The sequence below is a fragment of the Heterodontus francisci genome, chromosome 28, assembly GCF_036365525.1.
Source record: "Heterodontus francisci isolate sHetFra1 chromosome 28, sHetFra1.hap1, whole genome shotgun sequence".
In the NCBI taxonomy this organism is placed as follows: Eukaryota; Metazoa; Chordata; class Chondrichthyes; order Heterodontiformes; family Heterodontidae; genus Heterodontus; species Heterodontus francisci.
The window spans coordinates 43,289,223-43,310,794 of NC_090398.1; the positions used below are offsets into that span (position 1 = coordinate 43,289,223).

At 47.6% G+C, this 21,572-nt stretch overlaps 1 protein-coding gene across 1 annotated transcript; it reads left to right on the plus strand.

Annotated features, from left to right (window-relative positions):
• The first annotated feature begins 19,667 nt into the window (after positions 1-19,667).
• LOC137345236 (syncytin-2-like) lies at positions 19,668-21,155 on the plus strand. The gene has a single exon (XM_068008704.1). It carries the CDS (start codon positions 19,668-19,670, stop codon positions 21,153-21,155), a length of 1,488 nt encoding a protein of 495 aa, XP_067864805.1.
• Positions 21,156-21,572: the final 417 nt, after the last annotated feature.

The following is a 21,572-nucleotide window of genomic DNA, read 5'->3' on the forward strand; positions in this document are numbered from 1 at the left end:
ATGTAGTATATTTTCATGATATTTTCAATAGAAATATGCATTTTCAATGTGAAGCAATCTGTTCTGTTGTTTTATAAGCAATCTCGTTGCTTTAAACTCTGAGAACATGCATCCCCAGTGCCTTGAATTTATACCCTGCGGAAATCTTCAGAGAGAACTGATGTTGCAACATTTTGCTTTGTTTCGTTTTTATTATTTTAATTTTGAACCAAGCTACAACAGTTTTGTTTACCTCCTGTTATCAGTGAATATATTTAGCGCTGAGACTGAATTTGAAAACCCCAAAGACCAGAAAAATCTGATCATGTTAATTCACTAATGATAATTGGATGCTGTATTAACTTTTCAATGATGACGTTATTTTAAACACCATAAGTTCCACCTCAACATCCTATATTGTTTGGGTCATTCACTCTGCTGTGTCCATTCATGAATGGTATTCTGAACAGCATTCTGCTAACTCAGGGCTGGTCCACTGAACTCTGGGATGTGGCTGCAGAGTTTAGCTGTGTCAATTCAAGCAGGCGATCAATTCGGAAAATGTTGTCAATGGATCCTCAAAATAATGCTGCTGCTCAAAATAATTCAGCACCTCATACTAATATCGCCCCTCTAAACTATACAGCCCATAAAACTAATGCAAGATCTCAAATTAAGACAATTTTTCAAACTCGTACACGTACAACTACAGTGTCTCACACGAATACTGCCCCTCAAACCAATGCAGCCTCTAAATTAATACAGCCTCAGAAAACAAAACAGCCTCTAAACGGAATACAATCCGTCAAACAAATCCATGATCTCAAACTAATATAGCAGCTAAATCTAATGGAACACCACAAATTCATGTGAACACCACGCCCTGCATTTTCCCTTCCAAAACGTGCACCGTCCTGATCTGCAGCTCTATCACTGTTTTTACACGGTTGGTGGGCCAAAATCCGTGAACCCACTTCAAAACAGCACTATGGGTTAACCTGCACCTTATGGAAAGCAGCGGTTATTCCAGGAAGCTCACCATCAGCTTCTCATGGGCAATTATGAATGGGGGATAAATGCTGGCCATGCCAGCCACGTGCACATCACAAGAATGAATAAACTCAACTTGCAAAACAAGAAATTAGATGCTGTAGAGATGAAAGGAATCTGGGAGAACACATACAGGCTTCCCTAAATGTATTGACACAGCATAACAAGCCATCAAAAGACAATAAACGGCCTGAAGAATGTTGTTTGAGGGATGTAATAGATATGTATAATACTTTATGCTGGTTACACCAGACCTGGAGTACTATGCGAAATTATGGTTGGCATATTAATAGAAGGATATAAAACTGATTGAGAGGGTACAGAAACATTCACACGCGTATCAGAAAGGTATGGGTAGAACTATACCAAGAGGATGAAAAAGATGTGTACTTTTCCCTTGAAAAGAAATGTTTGAGTATTGTTCTAATAGAGGTATTTAAAATTATGAAAGTTTCTGCTAGAGTATATATGGACAGATGAGAGGATTTTGTACCAAGACAGTCGAAGGCTTTCATGGCAGGGTACAATAGAGAATTGGAGTGGCAGCAGCCACAATGGAACCCATCGTCTGGATTGGCCTGACGGCCCCTCCGCCACCAGGCGATGGGACCCTGCTTTCTATATGCTAATTCCATCTTTGTTTTAATTTAGATGCAACCCACAGCAATCTTATCTTCAGTTCCCGATCTTCAGTGGAACGTGTGGCACTCCAGCACCTTCCTTTTCACGTCCAGGGAAGGCTGGCACCACAGAGGTTTGGAAGGGCTCAGCTTCGCATTAATCATATAGGGAAGGGCGGAAGTGTAGTGCTTTAAAAGGGAAGGGGGAAAGGATCAACTTTGCATTTTTGTTGCACTGTCTGCAGGGCTGGAAGCCTTATTCAAATGGCGACAGTGCCGCCTCCTGCATTCGGTGACACCGTGAAATGCATTGTCATTGCCACCACCACCACTTAATTGGGGACAGCTGCCACTAATATACTAATTGGCCACCCTCCAGAAAATTGCAATGGCGCAATGGCATGGGTCATGCACAGCCTGGGCACCTTTTTTTCTGCAGCGGCATGACAACAAATTCCAACCCAGAATGTTTCCACTTGTGGGGAATTGCAAAACCGGACTCTATCCATAAAGAGACCGTCTCCAAGAAATCAAATAGAGAGTTGTGAAGAATCTTCTTTCCATCGAGATGGAAGGAAGGTGGAACTCGGGACAACAGGGAATGATTGATCAGAATATTACAGATGCATTTAAGAGGATGCACCAGGTTTCTATGAATGAGAAGTGAATAGAGAGTTATGATAATACAGTTAGATGAAGAAAGAGGGGAGGAGGATTAACTGGCGTTAACCCATCATGGACAGCTGGGCCGAATGTCTTGTTTCTTTGATTTTTGTGCTGTGCAATTCAAGACCTATGATAAAGCTGGTCATGTAAAACCATCTGTTAAAAACTGCATTCGTGACACGATATTGGAAACTGCTATCATTTGTACTTACACATTTGTTGCACTGCCACACAACAGACTTGTGAGCAAACTTGTAGGTCATAGAATAAAAGGGACGGTCGTTAACATGCATAAAGAATTGGCTGAGTGACAGGAAACATAGAAACATAGAAAAAGAGAAACAGAGAAAAGTAGGAGCAGGAGTAGACCCTTCGGCCCTTCGAACCTGCTCTTCCATTCAATGCGATCATGGATGATCATTCAAACTCAGTACCCTTTTTCCGCTTGCTTCCCGTATCCATTGATCCCATTAGCCCTAAGAACTATATCTAACTTTTTCTTGAATGTATTTAATGATTTCGTCTCAACTGCTTTCCGTGGTAGAGAATTCTACAGGGTCGCCACTCTCTGGGTGAAGAAATATCTCCTCATCTCAAGTCCTAAACGGCTTACTCCTTATCCTTAGACTGTGACCCCTGCTCCTGGACTCCCCCGCCGTTGAGAATATCCTTCCTGCCTCTAGTCTGTCCAATCCTGTTTGAATTTTGCTGGTTCCTATGAGATCCCCTCTTATTCTTCTAAACTCTAGCGAATAGAAGCCAAATCAACGCAATCTCTCTTCATACGTCAGTCCTGCCATCCCAGGAATCAGTCTGGTGAACCGTCGCTGCATTCGCTCCATAGCAACAACATCCTTCTTCAGATAAGGACACCAAAACAGCACACAATACTCAAGGTGTTGCCTCACCAAGGCCTTGTATAATTGCAGCAAGTCATCCTTGCTTCTATACTCGAATCCTGTCGCTATGAAGGCAACATACCATTTGCCTTCTTAACTGCCTGCTGCACCTACATGCTTACTTGCAGCGACTGGTGCACAAGGACACACAGGTCTCGCTGCACCTCCCGCTTTCCCAGTCTATCGCCATTCAGATAATAATATGGCTTCCTGTTTTTGCCGCTAAAGTGGATAACCTCACATTTATCCACATTTTACTGCATTTGCCATGTATTTCCCACTCACTCATCCTGTCCAAGTCAGACAGGAGCTTCTCTGCATCCTACTCACATCTCACACTCCCACCCATCTAATGTGTCGTCTGCAAACTTGAATATATTACATTTAATTCCCTCATCTATATCATGACTAAATATTGTGAATATCTGGCGTCTATGTATTAATGGATTTTTTTTGGCGGGGGGTGCTGGAGGAAGCTTTGTAGTGGAGCTCCCCAGGGATCAGTAACGGAACCTTTTCTTTTCCTAATATATATTAATGACCTAACCATTGGTGTTCAGTGCAGAATTTCAAAGGTTGCAAATGATACGAAACTTAGAAGCATTGTGAACTGTCAGGAAGAGAGTACAGAACTTGATAAGGACATAGACAAGTTTGAGAAATGGGCAGACAGGTGGCAGATGAAGTGAAATGCAAAGAAAGGTGAAGTGACTAATTTTGTTGGAAAGAACATGGAGAGACAATATGGAATAAAGCATTCAATTCAAAAGGGGGTGCAGGAGCAGAGCCACCTCGGCATATATGTGCATAAGTTATTGAAGGTGGCAGGACAGGTTGAGAGAACAGTTAATAACACAAGAAGTATCCTGGTCCTTGTTAATAGGGGCATAGACTACAAGAGCAAGGTAGCTATGTTGAACGTGTATACTGGAATATTGTGTCCAGTTCTGGGAGCCACACTTTGGGAAAGACATGAGAGCACTGGAGAGAGTAAAGAAGAGATTAATGAGAATGATTCCAAGGATGAGGAACCTCAGTTATGAAGATAAACTGGAGAAGTTAGGATAGTTTTCCTTGGAGAATGGAAGGATGAGAGATAATTCGATAGATGTATTCAAAATCATAAGGGCTCTGGACTGATTAGATAGGGAGAAATTTTTCCCACTCGTGAAAGGATCTAGAACGACAGGACACAGATTTAAGTTATTTGGGAAGAGAAGCAAAAGTGACAGGAGGAAAATATTTTTTCACGGAGCAAGTAGTTAATGTTTTGAACGCAGTACCTGAGGACGTGGTGGTGGCAGATTGAATTGAAGCATTCAGAAGGGAATTAGACAGTTATATGAGAAAAAAGGAAGAATATGCAGGGTTATGGGTAAGGTCAAGGGAATGGAACTGAGGGAACTTTCCTTTCAGAGAGCCAGTGCAGACACGATGGACTGAATAGAAACCTTCTGCAATCTAACGATGTGCAATTCTGTGACTCTGTAAAACATAGTTAACTAAGGCAGACTTTCAGGGAGCTGGGGTGGAAGCTAAGAGCGAGAACAAACAGAGTTGTTATCTCTGGTTTGTTGCCCATGCCACGTGCTAGCGAAACAAGGAACAGGGAGAGAGAGGAGTTGAACAAGTGGCTGCAGGGATGGCGTAGGAGGGAGGGTTTTAGTTTCCTGGATAATCGGGGCTTTTTCTGGGGCAGGTGGGACCTCTACAAAGAGGATGGTCTTCACCTGAACCAGAGGGGTACCAATATCCTGGGGGTGGTGGGGGGGGGGGGTGAAATTTGCTTGTGCTCTTCGGGGGGGTTTAAACTAATTCAGCAGGGTGATGGGAACCTAAATCGTAGTGCCAGTGTACAGGATGTTGAGAGTAGTGAGGTCAGGGATAAGGTTACAAGGACGCAAGAGGGCACTGGCAAGCAAGAACTTGGTTTAAAGTGTGTCTACTTCAACGCCAGGAGCATCCGGAATAAGGTGGATGAGCTTGCAGCATGGGTTGGTACCTGGAATCTCGATGTTGTGGCCATTTCCGAGACATGGGTCGAGGAGGGACAGGAATGGATGTTGCAGGTTATGGGATTCAGATGTTTCAGTAAGAACAGAGAAGATGGTAAAAGAGAGGGGGGGGTGTGGCATTGTTAATCAAGGAGAGTATTAAGGCGGCAGAAAGGACGTTGAGGACTCGTCTACTGAGGTAGTATGGGCCGAGGTTAGAAACAGGAGAGGAGAGGTCACCCTGTTGGGAGTTTTTTATAGAACTCCGAATAGTTCCAGAGATGCAGAGGAAAGGATAGCGAAGATGATTCTCGACAAGAGCCAGAGTAACAGGGTCGTTGTTATGGGGGATTTTAACTTTCCAAATATTGACTGGAAATACAATAGTTCGAGTACTTTAGATGGGTCAGTTTTTGTCCAGTGTGTGCAGGAGGGTTTTCTGACACAGTATGTAGACAGGCCAACCAGGGGCGATGCCACATTGGATTTGGTACTGGGTAATGAACCCGGCCAGGTGTTAGATTTAGATGTCGGTGAGCACATTGGTGATAGTGATCGCAATTCGGTTAGGTTTTCCTTAGCGATGGGCAGGGACAGGTATATACCGCAGGGCAAGAATTATAGCTGGGGGAAAGGAAATTATGATGCGATTAGGCAAGATTTAGGATGCGTAGGATGGGGAAGGAAACTGCAGGGGATGGGCACAATCGAAATGTGGAGCTTATTCAAGGAGCAGCTACTGCGTGTCCTTGATAAGTATGTACCTGTCAGGCAGGGAGGAAGTTGTCGAGCGAGGGAGCCGTGGTTTGCTAAAGAAGTTGAAGCGCTTGTCAAGAGGAAGAAGAAGGCTTATGTTAGGATGAGACGTGAAGGCTCAGTTCGGGCGCTTGAGAGTTACAAGCTCGTCAGGAAGGATCTAAAGGGAGAGATAAGAAGAGCAAGGAGAGGACACGAGAAGTCATTGGCGGATAGGATCAAGGAAAACCCTAAGCCTTTCTATAGGTATATCAGGAATAAAAGAATGACTAGAGTTAGATTAGGGCCAATCAAGGATAGGAGTGGGAAGTTGTGTGTGGAATCAGAGGAGATAGGGGAAGCGTTAACTGAATATTTTTCGTCAGTATTTACAGCAGAGAAAGAAAATGTTGTCGAGGAGAATACTGAGATACAGACTGCTAGGCTAGATGGGATTGAGGTTCACAAGGAGGAGGTGTTAGCCATTTTGGAAATTGTGAAAATAGATAAGTCCCCTGGGCCAGATGGGATTTATCCTAGGATTCTCTGCGAAGCCAGGGAGGAGATTGCAGAGCCTTTGACCTTGATCATGATGTCGTCATTGTCGACAGGAATAGTGCCGGAAGACTGGAGGATAGCAAATGTTGTCCCCTTGTTCAAGAAGGGGAGTAGAGACAGCCCTGGCAATTATAGACCTGTGAGCCTTACTTCAGTTGTGGGTAAAATGTTGGAAAAAGTTATAAGAGATAGGATTTATATTCATCTTGAAAAGAATAAGTTCATTAGCGATAGTCAGCACGGTTTTGTGAAGGGTAGGTCGTGCCTCACAAATCTTATTGAGTTTTTCGAGAAGGTGACCAAACAGGTGGATGAGGGTAAAGCCGTGGATGTGGTGTATGTGGATTTCAGTAAGGCGTTTGATAAGGTTCCCCACGGTAGGCTGTTGCAGAAAATACGGAAGTATGGGGTTGAAGGTGATTTAGTGCTTTGGATCAGAAATTGGCTAGCTGAAAGAAGACAGAGGGTGCTGGTTGATGGCAAATGTTCATCCTGGAGTTTAGCTAATAGTGGTGTACCGCAAGGATCTGTTTTGGGGCCACTGCTGTTTGTCATTTTTATAAATGACCTGGAAGAGGGTGCAAAAACATAAACAAGAAATGTTGGATTCACTCAGCAGGTCTGGCAGCATCTGTGGAAAGAGAAGCAGAGTTAACGTTTCGGGTCAGTGACCCTTCGTCGGAACTGACAAATATTAGAAAAGTCGCAGATTATAAACAAGTGAGGTGGGGTTTGGGCAAGAGATAACAAAGGAGAAGGTGCAGATTTGACCAGGCCACATAGCTGACCAAAAGGTCACGGAGCAAAGGCAAACAATATGTTAATGGTGTGTTGAAAGACAAAGCATTAGTACAGATTAGGTGTGAATATACTGAATGAGGTTAGCACCGCAGCCTCACAGCTCCAGGGCCCCGGTTTCGATTCCGTGTACTGCCTGTGTGGAGTTTGCAAGTTCTCCCTGTGTCTGCGTGGGTTTTCTCCGGGTGCTCCGGTTTCCTCCCACAAGCCAAAAGACTTGCAGGTTGATAGGTAAATTGGCCATTATAAATTGTCACTAGTATCGGTAGGTGGTAGGGAAATATAGGGACAGGTGGGGATGTTTGGTGGGAATGTGGGATTAGTGTAGGATTAGTCTAAATGGGTGGTTGATGTTCGGCACAGACTCGGTGGGCCAAAGGGCCTGTTTCAGTGCTGTATCTCTATTCTAAAAAAAATTGAACAGCAGCAAGTGCAAACCTGAAGAAAAGCAACCTGAAAAAAACAGTGGGTAAGCAAACTGAACAAACTAAGATGAAATGAAATAAATGCAAAAAAAGATTGTAAAAAATGTAAAAAGGAATGTACAAAAAAAGCAAGAAGAAATAACTAAAAATGACTAAAAATGAAAGTAAAGTGGGTGGCTGTCATGCTCTGAAATTATTGAACTCAATGTTCAGTCCGGCAGGCTGTAGTGTGCCTAATCAATAGATGAGATGCTGTTCCTCGAGCTTGCGTTGATGTTCACTGGAACACTGCAGCAATCCCAGGACAGAGATGTGAGCATGAGAGCAGGGGGGAGTGTTGAAATGGCAAGCAACCGGAAGCTCAGGGTCCTGCTTGCGGACTGAGCGTAGATGTTCCGCAAAGCGGTCACCCAGTCTGCGCTTGGTCTCCCCAATGTCGAGGAGACCACACTGTGAGCAGCGAATACAGTATACTACATTGAAAGAAGTACAAGTAAATCGCTGCTTCACCTGAAAGGAGTGTTTGGGGCCTGGGATAGTGAGGAGAGAGGAGGTAAATGGGCAGGTATTACACCTCCTGCGATTGCAAGGGAAGGTGCCCTGGGACGGGGACGAGGTGGTGGGGGTAATGGAGGAGTGGACCAGGGTGTCGCGGAGGGAATGATCCCTTCGGAATGCTGACAGGGGAAGGGAGGGGAAGATGTGACTGGTAGTGGCATCACGCTGGAGGTGGTGAAAATGGCGGAGGATGATCCTTTGGATATGTAGGCTGGTGGGATGAAAAGTGAGGACAAGGGGAACCCTGTCACGGTTCTGGGAGGGAGGGGAAGGGGTGAGGGTAGAGGTGCGGGGAATGGGTCGGACACGGTTGAGGGCCCTGTCAACCACAGTGGGGGGAAATCCTCGGTTGAGGAAAAAGGAGGTCATATCAGAAGCACCGTCATGGAAGGTAGCATCATCAGAGCAGATGCGTCGGAGACGAAGAAACTGGGAGAATGGAATGGAGTCCTTACAGGAGGTAGGGTGTGAAGAAGTGTAGTCGAGGTAGCTGTGGGAGTCAGTGGGCTTATAATGGATATTGGTAGACAACCTATCCCCAGAGATGGAGACAGAGAAGTCGAGGAAGGGAAGGGAAGTGTCAGAGATGGACCATGTAAAGGTGAGAGAAGGGTGGAAATTGGAAGCAAAGTTGATAAAGTTTTCTAGTTCGGGCGGGAGCAGGAAACGGCACCGATACAGTAATCAATGATCCGGAAAAAGAGTTTGGGGAGGGGGCCTGAGTAGGACTGGAACAAAGAATGCTCGACATATCCCACAAAAAGACAGGCATAACTAGGACCCATGCGGATACCCATAGCGACACCTTTTACTTGAAGGAAATGCATGGAGTTGAAGGAGAAGTTGTTCAATGTGAGAACAAGTTCAGCCAGGCGGAGGAGGGTGTTGGTGGATGGGGACTGGTTGGGCCTCTGTTCCAGGAAGAAGCGGAGAGCCCTCAAACCATCCTGGTGGGGGATGGAGGTGTAGAGCGATTGCACGTCCATAGTGAAGAGGAGGCGGTTGGGACCAGGAAACTGGAAATTGTCAAAATGACGTAGGGCGTCAGAAGAGTCACAGATGTAGGTGGGAAGAGACTGGACCAGCGGAGGAAAGATAGAGTCTAGATAGGAAGAAATAAGTTCAGTGGGGCAGGAGCAGGCTGACACAATGGGTCTGCCGGGACAGTCCCATTTGTGGATTTTGGGAAGGAGGTAGAAGCGTGCTGTCCGGGGTTGCGGGACTATGAGGTTGGAAGCTGTAGAGGGAAGATCTCCAGAGGAGATGAGGTCAGTGACAGTCCTTTGGACGGTGGCTTGATGTTCGGTGGTGGGGTCATGGTCCAGAGGGAGGTAGGAAGAGGTGTCTGTGAGTTGGCGTTGAGCTTCTGCAAGGTAGAGGTCGGTACGCCATACAACAACAGCACCACCCTTGTCTGCAGGTTTGATGACCATGTCGGGGTTAGACCTGAGAGAACGGAGTGCCTCAAGTTCAGAGGGGGACCGGTTAGAGTGAGTGAGGGGGCAGAGAAATTGAGACGACCAATGTCTCGCCCACAGTTTTCAATGAAGAGATCAAGAGCGGGTAAGAGGCCAGGCGTTGGGGTCCAGGTAGAGGGAGAATGCTGGAGGCAGGTGAATGGGTCTGCTGGTCGGGGGGAGGACTCCTGGTCGAAGAAGTGAGCCCGGAGGCGGAGGCGATGGAAGAAGAGCTCAACGTCATGCCGAGCGCGAAATTCATTGAGGTGGGGGCGTAAGGGGATAAAACTGAGACCTTTGCTGAGTACAGAACGCTCAGCATCAGAGAGGGGGAGGTCAGAGGGTATAGTGAATACACGGCAAGGGGTCAGATCAGAAGGGGTGGAGTCAGAGGGAAGTGAAGCGGAAGGAGGATCTGGAGGGGCATTAGTCCCCATCAGCTGCTGGAGCTTGCGTTCCTTAACACCTGAAAGGAAGAAAAAAAGTTTTTTGTTAATGCGTCGGATGAGACGTAAGATGAGATGAAACTGCGGAGTAGAACAGATTTGAGATAAGGTAAGACGGTGCTGCTGGAGAGAGAGGTCCAGTGTGTGCATATGGCGGCGCATAGCACTGAGTGTGGATCTCAGGATGCGGCAAGAGTAGCAGTCCGAGGAACGTTGTATTTCTCGGAGATACCTGTGATCCTGGGTGGTTTCAAAGCATGATGGGTGAAACTGCAGTTGGAATCCACGTGGAATAAGTCGAAGCCGGAGACAGTCACTGAGGAAGGAGATGTGGCTGTGAAAACGAGTTTTTTTAGATACCTTATCAAACACCAGGAGGGAAATAGAAAGCAATGAAGGCGAACAAGGTAAAAGAGACAAACGAAAATCCCGTCGGAGAGAAGAGCAGAACTTCTTCAAGGTAGGCATTCCTGGAAGAGAAGTGGCAGTGAATTAAACACTAAAATAAAAGCAAAATACTGCGGATGCTGGAAATCTGAAACAAAAACAAGAAATGCTGGATTCACGCAGCAGGTCTGGCAGCATCTGTGGAAAGAGAAGCAGAGCTAACGTTTCGGGTCAGTGACCCTTCTTCGGAACTGACAAATATTAGAAAAGTCACAGATTATAAACAAGTGAGGTGGGGGTTGGGCAAGAGATAACAAAGGAGAAAAGGGTGTAGAAGGTTGGTTTAGTAAATTTGCGGATGACACGGAGGTCGGTGGAGTTGTGGATAGTGCCGAAGGATGTTGTAGCTTACAGAGGGACATAGATAGGCTGCAGAGCTGGGCTGAGAGATGGCAAATGGAGTTTAATGTGGAAAAGTGTGAGGTGATTCACTTTGGAAGGAGTAACAGGAATGCAGAGTACTGGGCTAATGGGAGGATTCTTGGTAGTGTAGATGAGCAGAGAGATCTTGGTGTCCAGGTACATAAATCCCTGAAAGTTGCCACCCAGGTTAATAGGACTGTTAAGAAGGCATATGGTTTGTTAGCTTTTATTAGTAGGGGGGTCGGGTTTCGGAGCCACGAGGTCATGCTGCAGCTGTACAAAACTCTGGTGCGGCCGCACCTGGAGTATTGCGTGCAGTTCTGGTCACCGCACTATAGGAAGGATGTGGAAGCTTTGGAAAGGGTGCAAAGGAGATTTACTAGGATGTTGCCTGGTATGGAGGGAAGTTCTTACGAGGAATGGCTGAGGGACTTGAGGTTGTTTTCGTTGGAGAGAAGGAGGAGGAGAGGTGACTTAATAGAGACATATAAGATAATCAGAGGGTTAGATAGGGTGGATAGTGAGAGTCTTTTTCCTAGGATGGTGATGGCAAACACGAGGGGACATAGCTTTAAGTTGAGGGGTGATAGATATAGGACAGATGTCAGAGGTAGTTTCTTTACTCAGAGAGCAGTAGGGGCGTGGAACGCCCTGCCTGCAACAGTGGTAGACTCGCCAACTTTAAGGGCATATAAGTGGTCATTGGATAGACATATGGATGAAAATGGAATAGTGTAGGTCAGATGGTTTCACAGGTCGGCGCAACATCGAGGGCCGAAGGGCCTGTACTGCGCTGTAATGTTCTATGTTCTATGTTCTATGTTCTATAACCCACTATGTTCCAGCACATATCATCAGTTCTCGGCACGTTCCCAGGAACGTCTCAAGAGATGAGACATTCCTGGCGACATCTTTAAGTGCCATTCTATATGTAGACTCTCGTAACAAGAACAGTTATCCTTTACAATGGCAACAACACTTGCGAAACAGCATCAGTCAGAGTCCAAAGTGGCAAAGGGTCCATGTTTGCAGAACAGTATCTCTAACAAAAAAATACTTCGTGTCATTTAAGCCTTGTTGGAAAAAACAGAAGGTTAAATCAGAAAGCAGGAAACTGTCGACCAGTTAGTAAAACATCTTTCATTCGAAAAATGCTGGTGTTCATTATTAAGTAAGTCGTAGCAGGACATTTGGAAAATCAGAATACGATCGGGCAGAGTCAACAAGGATTCATGAAAATGACATCCTGCTTGACGAATTTATTAGAGTTACTTGAGGATGGAATGAGCAGGGTGAACAGATGGGAGCAAATAGTTGTCATGAATTTGGATTACAAAAAGGCATTCGCGAACAAGCCACATTAAAGATTAATACACAAGATAAGAGCTCATCGTGCTGTGGGTAATATATTAGCTTGGATAGAGAATTGACTAACTGACAAGAAATAGCGGGTCAGGATACTTAGCAAACTGTAGCTAGTCGGTTGCCAAGGGATATGTCCTGGAGCCTCAAATGTTTACAATCTAACCCTTTAGATGAATGGACCAAAAATAACAGAACGAAATTTGGTGATCATATAAAGATAGATACGAGAGCAAGTTTTCAGGAGGACATAAAGTGCCTGTGAAAGGGGATAGTCTGGTTGCCTGAGTGGTCAAAAACCTTGCAGATGGAATATAATGTGGTCATTGTAAGGTGTTACAACCTAGGTTCGAGAAATGCACTGTCTTTCTCTACTACCACTTCTCCAGATTTATTTTATTTTAATTTCACCCAGTTGCTGATCCAGCCAATTCTGTACTTTATTTAGTTTAGTTGCAGAATAAAACTCCACCAACCAGGTTTTTTTAATAAGCAACAGATTTATATATATTTTTCTAAAACATGACTAGTCAATAAAGCTTATTAACACGCAAGTTGAAATTCTGAAAATATAAATATATTTCCTCTTAAATAACAGAACACACACGCACACATATACCAGTTAAAGGAAAATAAATAAATGAATAAGCTTTTCCTGAAGAAATCAACGTTACTGTGGAAGCTGAGGTGAGCCATCCTTGGGATAGGGGTGAGAGTTTGCTTGGTCAATATGTTTCTCACTCAAACTGTTCCTTAGGAATGTGCCATGTCTGGCTGATGAGATAAGAAGAGTGTTGTTGAAGCCTGATGTCTCTTTCTGTTGTTGCGCTGTACCAGCTGCAAGGCCAATGGTGAGATAGATATGTAAATGAAGGATTGAAAATTACTGTATCTTCTTCGTTTAGAGCAAGAATTAAATTGTAATATTATTGGTGCTTCAGAATGCAAATTAAGGATTGAAATATTGTCGTAAGATTATTGGTTGCAGAATAGTATAATTGCCACTGTTTGACTGTAATTCTTTAGAACATCGCACTGAGTCTCAATGTGAGCTCAACTGTGTTTGTTCTCCTTGTGCACAAGTTAATAAAGTAGTTTTGCGAGCACTCAGCTGGGAAGTTCTGATTTATTTTGCTCTAGTTTCTTCCACAGTTTCTTGGAGGTTCAACCGAGATGACGAACCCCTGGAGTGCTAGCACGGGAGAATAGCGTGGTGCCTCGTTGGTCAACGGCTCGATGACCGCGGCTGCCTGATTTCGGCATGACGAGGTTTTGACCGAAGAAACGCACACGCTCACCTGTGTAGCACTACCGGGGTAAGTCAGAAGAGTTTGAAGGAGGTTCGAGTCCCCCTCGGGGTTAGAGACCCCGGTTTGACGTCACAGGTTGAGGGAGGTTAGAGTCCCCCTCAGAGGGTGGTTGGAGTCCCCCTCGGGGTTAGAGTCCCCTGCCGGATCCGGAGGAGTTTGAGGGTGGTTAGAGGCCCCCTCGGAGGGTGGTTCGAGTCCCCCTCGGGGTTAGAGGCCCCGTTAGAGCCAGGTCGACGAGATTGGTCGGTAATTCGGAAGTCGGCTGGTAAGGTAAAGTCTATTTAGCTTTTGTTGTAATTATGGGAAATTCGTTCACGAAGGGGACTGGGGTCCCCACTAAGGGAACACCTAATGCATATATGTACATACATTGTGGGCTGGAAAGTATTCTATATATCCCAAGATGGGTGAAGTGGACGCAGGGTAGGTAGAAGATGTTTCTGCCCGACGGTACCTTTAATAATGACCGGATTGAGAGTTTGAGATGCGTTCTGGGGGAAATGGAGAAAAGTGGCAAAAAGGGCATAGGTTGGTCTGCATATCTTATGTGGCAGAGGGAAATGCAGAAGTGTTTAGATGAGTCGCGAAAGAAGAGTCAGGAAAGTGCACGAAGGTCTGAGGAAGTGAGACAGGCACCCGAAGCCAGGATCCTGGTCGCGCAAACACAAAAGGGGCCGGTTCCCAAGACGTCTGAACCTCCTGTTGATCAGGAGGAGGAGGAAGAGGATTGGTCACCACTGTATCCCCCTCAGCCGGTCCCTCATGTCGGAGAGCGCGCAGCGCAACCTCACCCTCCACCGCCTTATCAACACTCGGAAAACCCCATTTTTACCTCAGCTCCTTCATCGGACTTGCACTCCCATGACAGTACTTCAGGCAGCACGGGGCCTTCCCAGGGCACCAGGTCTCGGGTTTATGTTAGGCAATTGCCCCTCCGTGCCTTCCCTGGACCTCAGTGAGAACCCGTGCATGTTTATCGTCCCTGGACGCCCTCAGAACTACGGGCTATTGTTGAGGCCACCCCCGACCCTAAGGAGGGTGTTGAAAGGTTTATTCAGAAATTTGAAATTCTTAGGAAATGTCACAGTCCTACTAAAGATGATATGGATGTTGTTCTGGACGCGTGTTTGGGCACGCACAGGTGGAGGCCGATCCGTGAGCAGGCTCAGTGGCCTGCAGGGGACATTGATACGGATGGTCTAGACCAACTCTGGGCGCATCTTTGTGGGGCTTTATGTAAGTCATTCCCTGATGCTGTGGACTGGCAGAAGATCCACAGTACTACTCAAAAGCCTGATGAAGGCGCGCGGGATTATGTTGAACGCTTTCACTCGGTTTTCCTTAAATGTTCCGGTATTGCTACTGACGCTGGTATGCCAGCACTTGTCAATGCTCTTGTACAGTGGTTGCAGCCTGACCTTAGAAAAATGTTCACCCTGACCTGTGTTGGGTGGGAGGGCAAGCAGAATTTGACTGAAGTCGTTAGTGTGCTTCAGCATTGCGAGCGTCAACTTCAGTACCAGAAGTCTAAGCCGGGAGATAAAGGCGGCGGCATGATCTTTTTTGCCGGTTCATCGGGGCCTGGTAGGCGTCAGACGCGATGGGGTCGGAATGGTGGACGCGGTAGAAACGAGCAGGTCTATCGGGGCAGTTATTCAGGTACTTGCTTTACGTGTGGCATAAGGGGACATTGGTCCCGGAATTGCCCCCAGAAAAGGCAGGTGCAAGACCCCGAGACAGCGCCATTTCCGCCTCCACCACCCCCGGTATTCCAGCCGGCTCCTTATACCATGCATAACCCTTTTGGCCCATCGGGCCCACAACGATAGGGGTGCCACGCCCGCCAATTGCCCGTCATTATCGCTGAAGAGCCTATTATACCTTTGGTAGTTAACGGCCGTTTGATGAATTTTCTGATTGATACTGGGGCCACTTATTCTACTATCCGTGCCAGTGAAGTTCCGAATATCCGTCCATCTCAGCAGAGCGTCAGTGTCGCTGGCGTGTCGGGACAACCATTATCACTTCCTGATAATGTCAGATGAGGTGCAGTTTTCCCTTTCGGGTAGGACAGGAGAACATCGGTTCCTTCTTGGCACTGATGTACCCGTCAACCTCCTCGGACGGGACTTGCTCTGCAAGCTCGGATGCACACTGGTTTGTTCCCCTGAAGGTGTTTGTCTCGAGGTTCCAGAATCTACTTACTCAACAGTTTATGCTTTGCTGCAGGCGACCGAGGATTCAGTCTGCCCACACGTGTGGTGGTGGAACTTCGGGAATGTCGATCTCCCACCTCGCCTCAAAGATCTGTTTCTCCATTTATTGACCAACGAGCAGGTCCAAGAGACTCTGGGCGCCTACTCTCAACCCCTGCAGGATTGGCATGCTCACCTCCACTGCACAGCCCGTTACTCGGCGGACGGCCCAGACCTCCCATACGACCAGAAGGTATCTCCCCAGCTGGGTGAGTGTTATGTCCTCACAATCTCCTCTCTCTGTGCTGGCCCCGATGGGGTCGCTGCATCTGTCGCTCTACCACCCCCTGCTATGTCTCTCTTTCAGGCCCCGCGGGTTGTAGCCCCTCATGTTACACTCTATGTGGCAAAGGGATCCCAGGCCAAGGATCTTGGCCTTATGGTATCCCACCTCCAACCGAGCACACCTCACTCCAGCTCAGAAATGGGCAAGGAGTGTTAGCCATCCATGAGCAACGGGTGCAGCTCCATTTACGCTGTCCTCTCGAGTACCCTGCATTTTTCCAGCATAGAGTCTTGTCGCCCCATTCAACTTCTGCGCCGGCTTCTGATTTATTGCAGGGAATTCCTGATACCCTTTGGGCTAGGGGACCCAATGACGTAGGTCGGGTGCTGTCGGCTGATCCTTTTAGAGTTCGGCTGGATCCAACTAAACCGCTGCCACGGAAAACTCAATACCCTCTTAATCCGGAGGCAGAGGACGGTGTGCGCCCTGTCCTGGAAGAACTTCTGCGCCTTGGAGTTGTGGTTAGGACTGCTAGCCCTTGTAACACCCCCATTCTCCCTGTTAAAAAGCCAGGAAAGGGTACCTGGTGCTTTGTCCAGGATTTGCGGGCAGTGAATGTATGCGTTATACCCGCATATCCGGTGGTCGCTAATCCGACTTCTATTCTCACCTGTATCCCTCCCCAATCCACTCACTACACAGTGGTGGATTTGTGTGGCGCCTTTTTCTCTATCCCCGTTCACCCAGATTCCCAGTTTCTTTTCGCCTTTACCGATAGGGGCCAGCAGTACACTTGGACTCGGTTGCCCCAAGGCTATACCGAGAGTCCAACTATTTTTTCACGCGCCCTCCAGTCTGATTTGGCCGATGTTTCCTCTCCTGGGGGTTCTACCCTCCTCCATTATGTTGACGACCTCCTTCTCTGTTCCCCATCCCCGGAGGCCTGCTTGCAGGACTCTTGCGTCCTTTTGCATGCCCGAGCTCACAAAGGTCACAAGGCTTCTAAGGATAAACTACAACTTTGCAGCTCTAGAGTTGAGTATTTGGGGCATGTGCTGGACGGACAGACCCGTCTCCTCTCCCAAAAGCGTGCCGATAGTATTATCTCACTCCCAAGGCCCCGCACTAAGAGGGAACTCACCCACTTCCTGGGTGTGACTGGCTATTGCCGGCAATGGATTCCCAATTACGCTGATATAAGTCGACCCCTTCAAGACCTAGCCCTCCCCTCAGCCCCCGAAGATCTCATCTGGAATCCCGAGAAGGAGGCCGCATTTGCCTCCTTGAAGACTGCTCTATCCTCAGCTCCTGCCTTAGGACTGCCAGACTACCATCAGCCCTTTAACCTTTATGTCCATGAGCGAGCTGGGTTTTCCCAAGCCGCTCTCACCCAGCTTCATGGGGGACTTCAGCGACCAGTTGCTTACTATAGCACTCGGCTAGATCCCGTTGCCCGTGGATATCCCTCTTGCATCTGCTCCATTGCGGCGGCCTATTTGGCCGTCACGTCTGCACAAGGCCTGACGCTTGGCTATCCTACTGTACTTTATGTTCCTCACATGGTAGCGGCCCTTTTAAATCGCTCTGCCACACAGCATTTGACAGCCGCTAGGGTCACTAGATATGATACCGCGCTCTTGGGCGACCCCTCTCAGACCATTATCCGCTGCACCACTCTTAACCCTGCGACTCTCCTGCCAACGGGGGATGACGGTGACCCTCACGATTGCGACACAGTTGTCCACTTTTCCACCCTTCCTCGGCCGGATTTGCAGGATCACCCGTTATCGAACCCCGAATTTGCCCTCTTCGTTGATGGCTCCTCTATGCCGGCTCTACATGGTCAGCCCCAAACGGGATACGCCGTCTGTGACCCCTACTCTGTCGTTGAATCTGCTAGACTACCAGCTACTTGTTCTACACAAGCTGCCGAACTATTTTCCCTCACGCGATCATGCGTCCTGGCTTCGGGACAATCTGTTGATATCTACACTGACTCTCGCTCTTCTTTTGGAGTCGCCCATGTCTTTGGACAGTTGTGGAGGCTCCGTGGCTTCCTTACTTCGTCTGATACCCCGATTCGACATGGACAATTAATTGTTAACCTCCTTTCAGCTATTCAACTACCATCTTCTCTCGCTGTTATTAAATGTGCGGCTCATACCAACGGCAATGACTTAATTTCTCAAGGTAATGATCGGGCAGATCGTGCCGCACGGGCGGCAGCGGCCGATCCTTCCGGGTACGTGGTTCCCCTTTGTTATCAGGCTGCCACCCCTACCCCATTTACTGAACTGTCTGATATTATACGTTTACTATCACAAGCTTCCCGCTCGGAACAGGATGCATGGCGGCGCGCTCAATGCTCAATGCCCCGGAGGGGCGTGCTGTGGCCCCTGTTTCACTCCTGCCCTGGCTTGCCCGCATTTTACATGCGTTTACCCATGTGGGCAAAGGGGGGATGATCAGGATGGCGCAGCAGACCTGGTTTGCACCGCGACTTTCCACCATGGCAGAACGGGTGGCCGCTCAGCGCCTGCTCTGCCAACGCCATAATCCTGGAAAGGTGCCTCCAGTGACTGCAGCAGCGGGCCCACAGCTATGGGGCCCTTTTGTGTATTTGCAAATGGACTTTATACAAATGCCTAAATGTATGGGATACAACTATGTGCTTGTTGTTGTGTGTTTGTTTTCATGATGGGAAGAAGCATACCCGACCAGAAGAAATGATGCTGTTACTGTAGCTAAGTTGCTGTTACGTGAATATGTGCCTTGGTTTGGAATTCCTGAAATCATGCCTAGTGACAATGGTCCCCATTTCACGGGGAAGGTGGGACGGGAATTATTGAAGACATTACAGTGTACACACCACCTCTCCTGCCCTTACCATCCTCAGTCTACGGGGGCAGTGGAGAGACAGAATGGGATACTGAAGAACAAGCTAGCTAAGCTGTGTGAAGAAACAGGTCTGAAGTGGCCTGAGGCTCCACCTTTGGCCCTCATGACCATGCGCTCTCATCCCAACCGTATTACCTCCCTGTCATCTTATGAGATAGTTATGGGACGTCCCATGCGCCTCCCTGTTTCTCCACCTCTTACTGTTAAGCAAATGGGCATTCACTCTATGGATGAGTGAATGCTGGATTATTGCATAGCGTTGACTAAATCTCTCAAAGGTTTGCATTCCCAGGTTGTTGCGGCACAGAAGGGGACCACTACTGAAGGAAACCTCCAGTACCAGCCAGGAGATTTGGTCCTCGTAAAGGCTTTTTGCAGGAAACACTGCCTGGAACCTCGTTGGGAAGGCCCTTACCAGCTACTGCTGACCACGCACATGGCCGTGAAAGTCGAGGGGCGACCTTTGTGGATCCATGCCTCACACGTAAAGCGAGCACCGACTGTGGATGGAGGAGGGGGCGCAGGAATGTTGACTACATCGTCAGAATGTGGACTGTGATCTTGACCTTATTCAGCGTGACATTTGGAAGGGCATGGACTGAAAATTCTGTGGTCCAAAGGATGCAGGCCGTTGCCTCGCAGGGCAATCGGACTGAATGTTTGATTTGCACTCATTTCCCCACTAACCGCTCCTCTTCAGAGGTGCATTTTCTGGCTCTCCCCTCAGCTTCCACATGGTCCCAAGGTAATACAGGAGCTCTCATTAGCCGTGTGCCCACTTGGAGGCGACAGCCCACTCCGGTGTCCATTAGGGGACCGACCTGGTTATGTGTCAGAACGAACTACACCAGGAGCAGTACCAGGGTGGGTGAGATGCCTTTGGGTTCCTGTGCCTACCTTGCAGATTACGACTACCGGGAAGCTCGGTTCTGGTTCCACAATCAATCTGGTCCTTTGGCCTCCTTTTGGGAGTGTAAGGGTAATGAGTTGACATGTCTCTCGCAAGCCCCTAGCTCTGAGGCCAATCTCACATATTCTAGTGAGAGGGGGTGTGACTGTCAGCGATCATACAATCTCACCTTAAACAATTACACCTCCACATGGACCTCTAATGGCTACTATGCTGGGGAGTCTAACCCTTGCAATTACAAGAACCAGTCCGGGTGCCCCGACTTGCTGGCGCTGAGGGCGTTGCGACTCAGCCGGTCCTGTCGCATCCGCTGGTATGCCCAGGTGAACTCTTCTCTTGTCTGGAAGTGGCTTAACTTTTGCCAGAATTTTACGTACTGGTACCCAACCCTTGTTCGCAATGGCTCGTTCTGGCTTTGCGGGGATAGTGCGTACAAGACCCTCCCCGTTGACTGGATGGGTATCTGCACCATTGGCAATATTGTTCCTGAGGCCTTCGGAGTTAAGCACCTTACCATCCACTCCCGTCATAACCACCTAGGACCTGCGGAGCGTCGTGAACGATCGGTCCCGAACCCATTAGTTACCCGTAGTTCCTGGTTTCACCAATTTGCCCGGGCATACATCCCGGGCCTAGGGGTGTTAGAGCTGGAAAAGGCCATTGTTAATATCTCCGCTACCATGGAATTTATTGAGAATAAGACTGTGGATGCTATTCAGGGTCTGCAGTCAGAAGTTACATCTCTGTCTAAGGTAGTGCTCCAAAACCGAATGGCTCTTGATTTCTTATTGGCGGCACAAGGGGGCGTTTGTGCCGCTATTAATGAGACATGTTGTTCCTACGTCAATGAGGATCAGAGGATTGAGACAGATGTGCATGCCATTCAAGACCGGGTGCGTCTTCTTGACTCGGTGGCTCAAGAAAAGCCCTTTGACTGGTGGGGGTGGCTTCCCAATGTCGGCGGGTGGTTTGGGAGCCTTTTTAAAACTATCCTTAAATATCTTATCCTGGGTCTTGTCTTCCTCCTCATCCTATGTATTGTTGTCCGGTTCCTCCCTTGTTTCGTTCGTTCTGTCTTCCGGTCACGGAACCATCAGGGTACTGGTGGCAATCCAACAACCCATCTCCTCCCTCTCCTTCTGGATCATGACCCCACTGAGGATGAAGCCCAACGGCGAGCAAATATAGAACTTGAGTAAGACCTGGCAGTTGTCCTTCCAGGACAAAAGGGGGGAAGTGTGGAACCTGAGGTGAGCCATCCTTGGGCTAGGGGTGAGAGTTTGCTTGGTCAATATGTTTCTCACGAAAACTGTTCCTTAGGAATGTGCCATGTCTGGCTGATGAGATAAGAAGAGTGTTGTTGAAGCCTGATGTCTCTTTCTGTTGTTGCGCTGTACCAGCTGCAAGGCCAATGGTCAGATAGATATGTAAACGAAGGATTGAAAATTACTGTATCTTCTTCGTTTAGAGCAAGAATTAAATTGTAATATTATTGGTGCTTTAGAATGCAAATTAAGGATTGAAATATTGTCGTAAGATTATTGGTTGCCACTGTTTGACTGTAATTCTTTGGAACATCGCACTGAGTCTCAATGTGAGCTCTGCTGTGTTTGTTC

Excerpts from the sequence above, each read along its gene's own strand:
- LOC137345236 (XM_068008704.1), top strand. The coding sequence starts at position 19,668 with ATGCAGGCCGTTGCCTCGCAGGGCAATCGGACTGAATGTTTGATTTGC.